The sequence below is a fragment of the Saccostrea cucullata genome, unplaced genomic scaffold (assembly GCF_032062105.1).
Source record: "Saccostrea cucullata isolate Sc308-1 unplaced genomic scaffold, CSIRO_AGI_Scuc_v1 ctg520, whole genome shotgun sequence".
NCBI classification, from domain to species: domain Eukaryota; kingdom Metazoa; phylum Mollusca; class Bivalvia; order Ostreida; family Ostreidae; genus Saccostrea; species Saccostrea cuccullata.
This window is the reverse complement of record NW_026930967.1, coordinates 23,138-37,172: the sequence shown is the minus strand read 5'-3', so window position 1 is coordinate 37,172 and position 14,035 is coordinate 23,138. Positions and strand designations below refer to the sequence as shown.

The window sequence follows — 14,035 nt, the reverse complement described above, 5'->3', positions numbered from 1 at the left end:
TGACAATACAATGCTAAGTTGCACAAAATCAACATTCATATTGTGACGTTATAAAGCGCCAATACTTAGTCGCGCTTTAGCAAAGTTCATTATGACGTCATGATAATACGTAAGTAAGTTATTACGGGAAATCAGATTTTTTATACAAATAGTACAGTTATATTATGCGGGTAAAAGAATATTTCTTAAACGAAATATAATTATGTTGCATTTAAAACAGGTTTATGTCTGTTTATAAAATGTTTTTCTTTAGTTTCACATTCTTTTTCTGTAGTATCTCTTCGGAATTTGTAGAAAGGAAAAATAGTAAAATTGGGGTTTTTATTTTTGGCACAGTTTCTGATGTGTTCCCTTACGGCATTACACTGGTATTTTGGTTCCCTAATTTGTTGTCGGTGTAAAATTGAATATATAGAGAGACGCTAGAGGAAATTCGAGCATTAATTCTAACATAAATTTCTGTACTACATCATGCAGATTGTAGCCATTGTACAAAATAAAACATGATTTGTAAACTATGCCGTTAATTAGTGCTGAATATTTCTTATATCCCATTTCTTTAAAAATAACTTTAATCGTCGGACTCCTAATTACGGCAAATAGAGCCGGTTTCTGTGGACGGTCTTTTTTCTACAGGTATCGTGGACGATATAACAATTACAAGTAAAAACAGCAGTGAAGATTGAAAAGAAATATTTTATGATGTCAATGTTTTAATATTATCATCTACTTTTCATATTTCTTGAAATAAAATTCAAACATATTGAAGTTTTCAAACCCGTGTGTATACAAGGCGGGAACATGAAAGAGTTTGGCGTGTGACAAGGCAATTGTCTTCAAAACTCTGATTATCAGGTAGCACCTGATCTGTCAATCAAATCAGCTGACAGGCGGTAAGTTATTGATCTTGAATTGGGTAGAATTTTGGGGCGTTAACATAAAATTGGGTGTTTAAATACCTTAGTTAAAACATAAAAATAATGGGAAATAAATTATAAAACTTTCAGCTAAAACTGTGAACATGTCTTTTAAATATTATAATAAGAATACCAAAATAACCGCTTCTTCTTAGAGATAATTCTTCTCAAAATCCAACGGACTTAAAAAGCTGTAACTCATGTGGAAGAATCCTACTTCGCATAGTTTAGATTCAAATTTTTTGAAATCCTGACCCCTGGAGCGACAATAGGCTACCTATATCAAAAACAAACAATCTGAAAATGCAAGATTTTTTCGAGGAATGGTCCTTATATTTGAATCAGCATGTCATCGCACCGGAGGAACTGTTCATGACAGGTGATATCAATTTGCATCTCGAAAAGTCTGATGATCCGACTTCCAGACAGTTCCATGCGATGCTCCAAGAGTATGGTCTTGTGCAACACATATCCGCTCCAACTCATAAGCATGGGCATACATTGGACTTCGTTATTACACGTGAAAATAGTCATATATTGATGAATCCCCCTATTGTTGATGACAATTTTCTTTCTGATTTGCGGGGCTTATCTACAGTTGATCATAAAGGAATATATTCATCACTATGTCTGTCTAAACTGATCAAGTACAGGTTCCTTTAATATTTTTTTTTTTCCTTTTTAATGTTTCATTAGTTGTAAATTTATTAAAGTGACTCCCACACAACGTAATAATATTTTATGGTCTTTTAGTACATATAAAGTCCTGTAGATATCCTATTTTTATGCACAAATATGTATTATATAAGTAATTTGTTCGCCATTTTGTATGCTTATATATATATCTTAATGTGAAGCGCACTAAAGTGTCATTATTATAATAATATAGAAATTATTGTATTGTATTGTATTGTATTGTATTGTAATAGGGAATCCAAGTTTTGCATTGAAATATTCTGAAACTCAAAAGAAATGCAACATCGTATTTTAGGGGGAAATGATTATATATAGTAAAGAATTTTTGTATCTAAAAAGTATATATATCTTCAGTTTTGTAAATATCAGTAATTTAACAGTTGAACGAATTTCAAACATGTACCATTACCGGAAGTTAAGTTTGAGTCTGCTTAACAGAAATAAAAATTTGCATGTTTAACAAAACGTTTTAGCTATATTATGGAGTTTCAAGGGTTTGTAGTTGTTCATGAATCATAAGTAATGCAACAATATTAAAAAAAAATAAATTCTCCTTTCATTTCCCTTAGCCTGGATACAAAGGCTTCCTGAAAATGACTTTATTAGCATTTCCATTGCAGCTCTAGTTGGCAAATCTCAAAATAAAGGTGATGGAGAGTTACTGATGCAAAAATTCACTACATTATGCCTCAACAGCCACTGGACCAATTTTAACCATAATTGACACAAAGCATTCAAATTCAAATCATCAAAATAAAGGGCCAAGACCCCGTCAATTGGAGATATTTTTTTTTAAAAAAAAGACAGGAATAGGTTAGGGTCATTAAAAAATCTTCTTATCAAGAACCACTGAGCCAGAAAAACTGAAACTTAAGTGAAGCACTCTAAGGTAGTCTACATGTAGATTCTAAATTATTCAAATCATGACCCCTCGGGGTAGGGCTGGGCCACAATAGGTATTGCAAGGGAGAAATCAGGTGAGGAACAGCAGGGTCAAAGTAACTTAGGAAATGTTAAAATATTCCATGCAAGTTAATTATCAGAAATACTTATTGCATGACCATGCCATCTTTCCTTGTCAAAGGTTAAAAATCTATTCATGGAGGGTATTAAAAAAACACACTTATCAACATCTGTTTCCTTCAATAGCTATACATGACTTATTCTTCTTTAAGAGAGGACAGTTCTTTTTTCAGGGGGAGGGGGGGGGTCCAAAGTCTTTTTATCATATCTTCTACACAGAAATTTGGAAGCGCTGAGTCGACAATTGAAAATGACCTACAAGATGAAGGTGGAATGCATAAGGATTAAAACTGAACTATGGAATAGAACATTAACTTTTAGAAGAAAAAAAAAATCATGATTTTTAGGGCTCAAATCCAGTATAAACTAAGCAGAATGAATTTTGCATGTTTTATCATTTAAAACATATTTTCTTTGGGATTTTGGGGGGGGGGATTTTTTAGGGGGAGGTTGGAGGGGGTTATGCAATGCATTTTAAATGTTTAATAGAAGCTTAATTTATGAAACAACCAAGAATCTTCAATTTGTACTAAATAGCTGTTGCACTATCTAATGTGTCAATGTTAAATTTAAATGTATTTCTTGGAAAACGATTAAATACATGATACAACAGTCAAACAACGCACCTTATGAGACAGAACAAAAGCCAAATGTAGCAATTACAGGTGTCCAAAGTGGCACATACAGCAAACATACTTGCGCTGTATGTAAGAAATCTTTGTATTGCAGCAAAAATCTTAATCTTGTGAAATATTACAGACAGAAAATCATAAACGATTCAAATTCTGTACTATATGCTCATACCACTTTTTAACAAAAATAATGTAGTGTAATTCGTTTTAACATGTAAACCTTAAGCATGAATAGATCTGGTAAAACGCATAAAACGGGTGTACAATGGTTGTCCAAAAAGTTCGTGGACAATGACACTTTTGTTGAAATAAATGGTTCTATATAAATCTTTTGCATATCAAAATATTTTTTGTGAAAAACCAAGACATAATGATTTAATTTTTATTTATGGAACCTAAATATTTTTGTAAGAATAGTGGTCTTTAAAGATCGCAGATAGTGGGCACGGACCAAGGTTAAAATGCCATAAACTCTGATAAAAAGTGTTCGGATTAAAAAGATTATTATCTACATAAAACAAGTCAAAACTTAATAAAAATTATATGTAACACAAATAAAGAAGCTATAATCATTTTCTGAAATCTTAAGTATCAGTTGTGTGGTGTAGGAAAGTGGCATAGTACCAAAAAGTTGCAATTGAAACTTGGTATATTATACGTAAATTCTTCGGAAAAGTAATTTCTGCCCAGTATTTTTGGAATGGAAACTATAATTTTAAATATTGTATTTTCTTGTCCTTTAAATGTTTTCTGTATGTATGTGAATTATGGGGGAAAAAAGACAAGGCTAAGAATTGGGCAAGAGTGACACTTGCAACTTCATTAGAGAAGACAGATGTAAAGCCCATAGAAATATACGGTTTTCAAAATATAATTATTTCATACATGTACTTACTTTGTTTACATATTTTCATGATTAATTATATCATCATAATTAAAATACTGTATACAAGGAAATTTTCGCCCCCGTTTTATTTTCTCCCCTTTCGCCCTCTCCTTGATTGGGCGAATTGAAAACAGGGCGAATTCAAATTTTACCTCATTATTTCTTAAACAGAACTATGACTGGGCGAATTTAAAGCGGGGCAAAATTGTTCACAAGTTGAAAAGGACGAAAATAACACGGGGCGAAAATAACCCTGTATACAGTATTTCCTATTTATATCTATAATCATTTTTATTGATAAAAGAATTTAATTGACTCTGGTATTTGGAATATTTTCTCCTAAAATTTGAACAGTTGACATTTGTCTTTTTTGATGTTGCAGATTGGAGCAATCCATTTCTTGTCTGAGAGTTAGAGAACAATGTCACTTCAAATCTTATTACATATTGTACTCGAATCATTTTCAAGTAAACATGATAAAACTTTTTAATTGATCAGCTTGCCAAGAACATGTTTTATCCACCTAGAAAATTTTATAAAAATACTTTTTAAGATATGAGCCCAGTCTACAGGATTTTTGGTCAACCCTTATTTATTAAACAATTAGAAATGTGTTTATGACAAATAATCTTTTATAAAAATGTTGTTTTCCTAGGATTTTGGAGATCTGATCCCTGGACATGGAGGCATAATGGATAGATTTGACTGTCAATTTTTGATGGCAACTTTTGTTAATGTTTACTATGGGAGTTTTATAAGGTAGGTAAAAATAATTATAAAGATTTTTTTCCCTCCCCCTCCCTACCATTTAAATGGCCAGGCATATAGAGTATGTTGTTCCGCTTTGCATTAAGCTCAGTTCAAAACCCAGTTTCAAAGAAACTATTTAAGATATTAAGTAAGATATTCTGTAATACATTCTATGCTGATAGATAATGATGTAAGCTATTCCACTGCATCAGCATTTTTTTTACCGTTACCTTTTCTTTGACCTTGACCTCACTTTTCTTTTAATTAGTACATTTTTTGTATTTAGCTCACTTTTAAATTTACCATTAAGGTGTCCGACTGAAATTTTATTGCCTGAAAACTACAATAGAGAAACTCTTTCTTTTTATACCATATATAACTTAAATTGACTTCAGTGTACATGCCAAGTATTTTTAAGGGACTGTCTCTAAATACCGGGACATTTACTATAGTATTACATGGAAAAGTACCTAATTTTCACACTTTAAAGCAAATTATACAAATATATATGATGAGTAATACTATATTGTACATTATATGTAAGAACCACAAAATTCTACTGCCTTATCTCCAGAGGGGGCATCTCAAAATGCCAAAAAATAAGGAATTTCCTTGTTTTATAGAGTACTACAAAATATGACGCATACAAAAGATTTATACAACAAATGACAAATATGATGGAGAGACTATCAAATTTCTATGTTTTGAAATTTCAAGAGCATATTTTTATTACTTTTTCTTTCATAACATTTTTTATTACCCCTTCTTTAAGAGTGTGACATTATCTAACATCAAAAACACATGAATTCGACGTCAATCTATCTATCAATTAAAAATTCGTTTTAAAAATCAGTATTTAAAATTGTAATAAAATTTTTCAACCCTTAATTTCTTAATTTTGTTTGGTTTTAGTAATTAAGATACTCTGATCCTTAGGTTCTGAAAATCAGGCATTGACTAATTGAAAATGCTTTCAAAAATGTCCTTGAATGCTTAAAGTTACTTGGAAACAGATTTGAAGTTATTATTTTCTCTATAATATTACGACATATATTTTAATAGCATTTCACACAAAAATTAATTAAAAATCTTATTTCATGTAAAAGATATTAAAATTTCAAATTTTTTGGCAGGTTTGATTGACACACCGTTGCACTTTCACAAATTAATTTTATTCTTAATCCTTAGGAAAAGTGGCAATCTTGTTTTGTATGAATAATAAATATTAGAGAGGTTTAGCAAACCAACGTGTACGCATACGTGTACGTGTAGCACCAGAAATCTGTGCATTACATCATCACTTTTGCAAATGACGAATTTCTACACGTATCTACTTACGCAGGTTGCGTGTAGATTGCCAAGTACACGTAAGTCAGAACTTGTAGCTTATAATTCTTCAACTGCTGTTTATTTTTCAAAAAGAGTGCATTTTCTAAATCCTGAATATTTAATGCAAATACTGATAAAAGAACTGAACGTCAGTAATTGAAAAATATTAATATATAGGGAGTTAAAATCACAACATCTAGATTTTCGAAACAGGCTTTGACTGATTAAATATATAGGAAATCTGTACAATCTTTTTCTCATAAGTACATATATATATTTATGTAAAACAGTAATATACGCATTAAAATCATTGCTTTTTCGGATATTTTTTAAATGTAAACCACTTTTACATTTAAAAACTTATATGTACAAGTACAAGTTATACTTTGCTAAACAAGAAAAAAATGTTAACGTGTATGTGTAATTGTAATTCTAACTTGTAGTTTACACGTACTTGTACACGTACAAGTGAGCTTGCTAAACCTCTCTATTAATACTATAATCCAGAAAATTCAGAGTAGACATGTTCAAGCAAAACAAACACACAATATATTGTCAGTCCGTGCAGTTGTGAAAAGCAGACTGTGATGATTGAACACACCCAGTGAATTGTAAACATAAACAATTACAGAACTCGTGCCCTGTTTACAAAAACTGTGTGCATAACACGAGTGTGCTCGATTTGCTAAACTCTGTACAGAACTCTTAGTTCGGAATGATAATACTTGTGAAGGAGTTTTGCTTTCTAATATTTCTACTCTGAATAAAATTATTTTTCTGGATAAAAGTTTTAATATTTCTCATTAATACACAACAAGATATGCCACTTTTCCTAAGGATTATAGAATAAGGTTAAAATTTGTGAAAGTGCAAGGATGTGTCAATCAAACCCACCAAAATATTGGAAGTTTTAATAACTTTTAAATGAAATAAGATTCTTAATAAATTTTTGTGTGAAATGCTATTAAGATAAGTAACATTATTTAAGGTTGAATACATTTTATAAAAAAATATCAGAGAACAAAAATTTAGATTTTGAAGATGTTATCATTTTATTAGACAAATGGCTTAAAAAATGTGTTAAACTTGCTTCCCCCCCCCCCCAAAAAAAAGCCTGCCTGCCGCATTTAATTTTGATTTTTTTTGGCCTGAGAAACTATTGATTAATTTTTTTGGCCTAAGTGCTCAAATTTTGTGAATCTGGGATTTGGAATGGGGGTGGGTGGGTAGGTTGTAGCATGAAATTCTTTGATTCATGATTGTGGCTTTTCGTGATAGTAACCTTATTTGTCTTATGATGTCTATTTCTTGAAAATGCTATGTTGGATTTTCTGTATTTTTCACAGAAAAATTAAGAAAATCTTATTTCATGAAAAATAGTAAAATTTCATATTTTTAGGTCACCTTTTATTAACTCAGGTGACCTATTGCTAATCTAATTTTTGTTTTTGACATTTGAACATTTTCAGCTTCTTCTCTAAAACCACTGAACCAATTTCAACCAATTTTGGCACAAAGCATCTATGGGTGAAGGGGACAAAAATTGTGAATTTCATGGTCCCTGGCCCCCTAGGGCCTGGGGTGTGTGGCCAAAACCACTAAAATTAGTGCAATCTTTAAAAATCTTCTTTACTCCTGGACATCATGCAGTCAAAGTGTTGGTATGATTGTAACTGGCATTGAGTCCTCTACCAAAATTATGAAATTCATGGCTCCAGGGTCAGGGGTTCTAGTGCTAGAGCATGGCAAAATAGATTATATAGTGAAAATACATTATTTCTTTGAAATTCTTCTTTTCTGCTCCTGGGCATTAAATTAATTTACCAAGTGCAAAGTTAAGTTGAGTATGGCTGCCTCTTCCAAAATTGCGAATTTCATGGCCCCAGGGTCAGGGGTTCTGGTGGTAGGGCGGGGCTATATTGATTATATAGTGAAAATGCATTAAATTCAAATTCTTCTCCTCTGCTCCTGGACATTAAATAGATTAACCAAGTACATAGTTATGTTGCATAAGGCTGCCTCTTCTAAAATTGTGAATTTCATGCCCCACGGTCAGGGGTTCTAGTGCTAGGGTGGGGCTATATAGATTATATAGTGAAAATGAATTATTTCTTTGAAAATCTTCTCCTCTGCTCCTGGGTATTAAAAAAAAACCAAGTATATAGTTATGATGACCAAGAGTGCCTCTTCCAAAATTGTGAATTTCATGGCCCTGGGGTCAGGGGTTCTGGTATTAGGGTGGGGCTCTATTGATTAAATAGTGAAAATGTTTAAATTCTTTTAAAATCTTCATTTCTGTGCCTGGGTATTAAGCCAATGAACTATTTACATAGTTATGATGAGGAAGAATGCCTCTTTGAGATTTGTGAATTTAAGGGCCCCTGGGTCAGGTCTTATTGTGTTAGGGCAGGGCTCTAATGTTTCTTTAGTGAAACTGGATGAATTCTTTGAAAATCTTTTCCTTTGCTCTTGGGTTTTATGCCAATGATCTAAGTACATATTTTTGATGAAGAAAGCTGCTTCTTCCAAAATTCCCCAGGCCCCTGGGTCAGGGGTACTTGGAAAGGGGGGGGGGGTACATAGTCTGAAAATAAATTAATGATTTGAAATCTGCACTTTAGTATTTAAATCAACAATTTATGGGAAATAAAATTTATGATAACAATTAATTTATGATGAAATAAAATTTCCAAAACTTTTGAAATATGTGGATCCAGGGTCAGTGGTTCCTGTGGGGTGGGGTGCACAAATGGTTATAAAGTGGAAATGCATTTTCACTTTAATTGTTACTCTGATCTACCTCTGGGTATTAAGACACCAAAGTAAGCATGCTATGTGTATAGTTATGATAATGAAGCAGTGGTGCCTCGATCTTTCAAAATTGTGAAATTCATGGCCTCTGGTTTAAAACATGAATCAAATTCAATTGTTGGAAAGTTGTTACATGACTACTCAGATGACCTATAAGGCCCATGGGCCTAATGTTTAAAAATCTTCTTCTCAAGAACCAGTGACCCAGAAAAGATGAAACCCATGCGGAAGCATTATCATGTTGTATAGATTCAAGTTCAAATCGTTACCCCCGGGAGTAATGTGGGGCCACAATAGGGGATCAAAGCTTCACATAGGAATACATAGGGGAAATCTTTTAAAATCTTCTTCTCAAGGACCACTGGGCCAAGAAAGATGACACTCATGGAGAAGCATCCTCTGGGTGTGAAGATTCAAGTTTGTTCAAATCATGACCCATGGGGGTATATTGGGGCCATGGTTGATGAAGTATCAAAGTTTACCTTAGGAATATAAAGAAAAAAATCTTTAAAATATTTTCCTCAAAGACAGCAAAGCCATGGTTGGTCATAGTTATATAAAAGCATCTTCTGGGAGTGTAGATTCAGTTTGTTCAATTCATGACCCTATGGGATAGGGAGGCACAATGGGGGATCAAAGAAAAAATCTTTAAAAATCTTCCTCTCAAGACCAGCAAAGCCATGATTGATCATAGTTCTATAGAAGCATCCTCTTGTAGTGTAGATTCAAGTTTGTTCAAATCATGACCCCTTGGGCAATTGCAGGGTTGTGGTTAACCACTCGCCAATGCGATTAAAATTTCAAGTGGGCGATGAAGAAATCAAAATTTGATCGCCCACATGGCGAGCATCTTGTTCCCGGAACATGACCGTGCTTTGTTTATATTTTTATAATCCACTTCCTTTTTTCATAACAAACACTACGCTAACCATGTTTTTTGGTGTCGTGTGCAAACTATTACATTTGTATACGATACAAGCACTTGCGTGACCTAGACGTATGCCCTAGTGAAACCAGTAATGTGGCAGTTTAGAAAAGCAGCATTTTCAAATGTTTTGTTGATGAGGTAAGTGGGCCCGTAAATCACATTGTGGGCCCCTAAACTTTGAAAAGTAAGGGGCCCACATGGCTCCTAGGATGTAAATGGTTAAGCACAACCCTGAATTATGGGCCATTATTGGTAATCAAAGTAGGATAACATAGAAAAAATCTTTTAAATTTTCCTTTTTAAGAACAGTGAAGCTGTGGTTGGACACAGTTATATGGAAGCATCCTCAGGTAGTGTAGATTCAGGTTAGTTCAAATCATGAATCCTGGGGTAGAGTGGGGCCACAATGGATGATCAAGGTTTTCTGTTGGAATACATGGGAAAAATCATTAAAATTCTTCAAAAAGCCAAGATTGATCATCAATTTAAAAGCATTAAAAAGGGTAATGTAGATTTAAATTTGTTCAAATCATGACCAATCAGGAGAAGAGAGAAGCCATTATAGTGGACCATAACAAAGGAATATAAAAGCTATCATATAATCCCTATTAACCGCCCCTGCCCCTATGAGCGCCCCCTTGGGTCTTTTTCAATTGTCAAGAAATAAGGGCCCCCTGTAGTGATTAAAATCAACTAGAATCGTACCCAAGAAATTGAAGAAAGTGAAAATGAAACTTGTCTATTATCCAGTTTCTCAATGGAACATGAATAATTTAGTATAATTTAGGTGGATTTTCTTCACTTTAAGTAAAGTTACATATTATTTTAGTGGTTCCTTTTATTTATTTTTTTTTTCAAAAGATTTTTTTAAGTTAAAATACAGGAAAACTCGTTCAGTACGAACACAGATATAGCGAATTCACGGTTATAGCGAAGTTATTTTGGATCCCCAGCTATATAAATTTAATGTATTCCTTATATGGATATAGTGAATTACGGATATAGCGAAGTAAATTCTATGTCCTTGGACTTTGTTATAACCGAGTTTTACTGTATGACATTAAATATTATAAGGAGAATACCAAAATACCCCCCCCCCCCTTTTTTGCAATTTTCTAAGCGCCCGGGGTGGTTAATAGGGATTATACGGTATATTAAATAAAAAATTTCATCTTATAAACAGCAAAGCCATTGTGTTTCATATTGATTCAAAAGCATTCTTAGGAAGTGTATATTGTTTTTACAATTACCTCCCCCTACCCCCTCCTCCCTCGAAACCACTTTTATAATACATGTATATTTAAACTTTTTAATACTGAACTGAACTTGCTTTTACCTAGCTAGTTGCTCGGGTGAGGGATGTGGCCCCTGGGCCTCTTGTGTTAAATCTTGGGTTTAGTGGGGGTTGTAGCATGAAATCCTTTAAATGAATATGGTTTTTGTGGTAGTAGCCTTAATTATCATCTATAATACTATTTCATGCCAGGACTATGTTGGATTTTCTCTATTTTTCAGAGCACCAAATCCACAGAAAATCATCCAAAGTGTTCTTCTTTTGACAACAGAGGAGCAGTTACATGTTTTTCAAATGCTTAAGGAGAAACTTTTACAGAAGGGAATACTAAATGAAACTAACTTGTGAACTCTTTTATAGCTACTTTAGTTGAAGAAATGATGTGACTTAGAATTAAAAATGTATCCAAAATGTAATCCAAATCCCAAATTAAACTTTTATTGAATGAATATTTTAGTAAAGTTGAACTAAGGTATATAAAACTTTGATATCTTGAATACCATCAATATGTAGAAGGGAGATTGAGCTTCTTGTAACTTTTTTGTTAGTGTACTGGTGTCCAAAACAAATTGAAAGTGGGGGAATTGAAAGAGAAAAAAATTTCAAAATTTCAAACATACACATCAACTTGGTGAGCAAAAAAAAAACAACAAAACAAGAAGTGTTTATTGTCCAAACACGATCTAATTTAGGGGGGGGGGGTGTCAAACTTCTTTCAGTTCCAATCCCCCCCATACACTACCACGTACCCTTTCTTTTTTACCTACCCTTCATCGTGCCTGGTTGAAAATGTGTGTGTGTGGGGGGGGGGGGGGGGTAAACATATGCCCCAGTATTCAAAGCCTGAATGTCTATCTTTGCAAAAAAAGTTGGGGCTAGTCTTCCATCCTCCATTCCAACACCTATGTAATTTTTTTAACTCAATATCACAAATCGTCTAATATCAGTTGTCTTTCTACCGGGTGGAGGGGGGCTTTAGGGTTTGAGACAATTATGTTAAACTGTTTCTCTTTTGACATATTGATTTTATCATTAAAAGACAAAAATTATTAGTCCCCTCCTGGTGAAACATATAGGAACTATAGGTTTCCTCTGAGTCTATCCATCTGTCTGTCCTTCCGTCTAGCTGTCTGTCCAGATCAAGTGTGAATTTCCTTCTTCATCATTGATTTTTGACGGAATTTTTATTTTTTGATTTTGTATAATTGGGATTACAATCGGGTTCATGATGCACTAAATTAATGCTCCAAATGAGCTTGTATCCTAAAGAGAAAAGGGGAACCCAGTAGCTTGAGCTCTAATTCAGACAAGGCCACTAATCAACATTTTCAGTGTGCTTTATCTAAACTTTATAAGGAATCATGTTAAATATGTAAACTTTTGTAACTTTTAATTTAAGAGTTTATGAATGATTCATTTACACGAAACTTTAAGGTTTATGGTAAATTTGAAGGGATGACATTTAGAGATAATGCATGATAAGATTAATGTTCAGGAATGCAAAAATGACCTAAACCTATTGATGGCCAAGAAGTAAGAGAGTCCCTTACCAACATCTTCATCAGATGAAGATCTTGCAATGAATTTTCAAGGTTCTTCATAGACAAAGTGACTTCGATCAGAGAGGCACTAAAACAAAACAAAAACAAAAAAGAGATACCGGTAGCTTTTTAGACACACATACTAGTATATGTATATATTACAATGGACCTCTAATTACTGACTTAGAATTTAACTTTAGATGAAGAAGTGATATCCTTAATGATGAAGGCACCTTGTAAATCATGATTCCCACCAAGATACTGAAACGGGACCACTTTACACATAATCTGGCAAATCTTCACCGGCTACCCCTTTACTTTTGTCCACAATTGAACATTTTTCAATTTGTTACTTATGGCTGCACAGATTAGCTCCATCTTATATTGAGGATTTTATTATTGAGTACAAGCCCACCAGATTACTGCGATCTGAGTCAACATCGCTCTTAACAAATAATATCAGGAAAAAGACATGCAAAGACCAGCTCAGTTGGACAGCTTCTTAATGATAAGATGAACAGATGTTTAAAGAAACATTTTTAAAAAAAAGTTTTTTAGATAATTAACTTAAGTTTAGTTACAAATGTGTAAAGACGTTTTAATTCCTCAGCCTTTTTTAAAAGACAAAATTGTGTGATTTTTAATTTATTTTAATGTTATTATATCTTACATATTTATTTATTCTTAATTCTTAAATTATGTGTACCAGCATTTTATTGTACGACACTTAAGAATGATTTTTAATTATGTTTATCGCTTCATGAATTTATGTATTATTAGTAGTAGTCAAAAGAAGCATCTTTGTTTCCAATTAAACCAATTATAGGAAGCTATAACAAATCCCAGCTTCTTTTGAATACTGAAATCATTGCCTGCATACTTTTTCTGACACCAGATTTACTCAAGATATTCATATCTTTATGCCCTGTTCACACGACAAGTTTAATTTGCAGGAAATTAATGCGAAGTAAACTAATGCGAATCAAATTAATGCGAATTAAATTGCGTTCACATGACAATTAATGCGAAGTAAACTAATGCGAATTAAAATTTTTCTTCTACAGTCAGGCCTCAGTAACTCTGTCATGACGTCATTTGTAGATCACATCATGTGTGCAGAGCTATCCTTTGATACATCATGTAGTGGCTACAGGTATTCATTGATTTTAGTGATTAACATACTTTCCTTCAATTTTTGAAAACCAAATATAGCACAAATAGCTATATG

The 14,035-nt window shown here is 33.0% G+C and overlaps 1 protein-coding gene across 1 annotated transcript in view; it reads left to right on the top strand.

The window, feature by feature from the left end:
* LOC134230744 (phosphatidate cytidylyltransferase, photoreceptor-specific-like) overlaps window positions 1-11,715 on the top strand; it is a 57,696-nt gene extending 45,981 nt beyond the window's left edge. The window contains exons 10-11 of the mRNA XM_062712584.1: window positions 4,810-4,913; window positions 11,488-11,715. Of these exons, the coding sequence (XP_062568568.1) occupies window positions 4,810-4,913; window positions 11,488-11,614 (231 nt within the window). The 3' untranslated portion in view covers window positions 11,615-11,715. The remainder of the gene's footprint in view (window positions 1-4,809; window positions 4,914-11,487) is intronic.
* The last annotated feature ends 2,320 nt before the right edge of the window (window positions 11,716-14,035 follow it).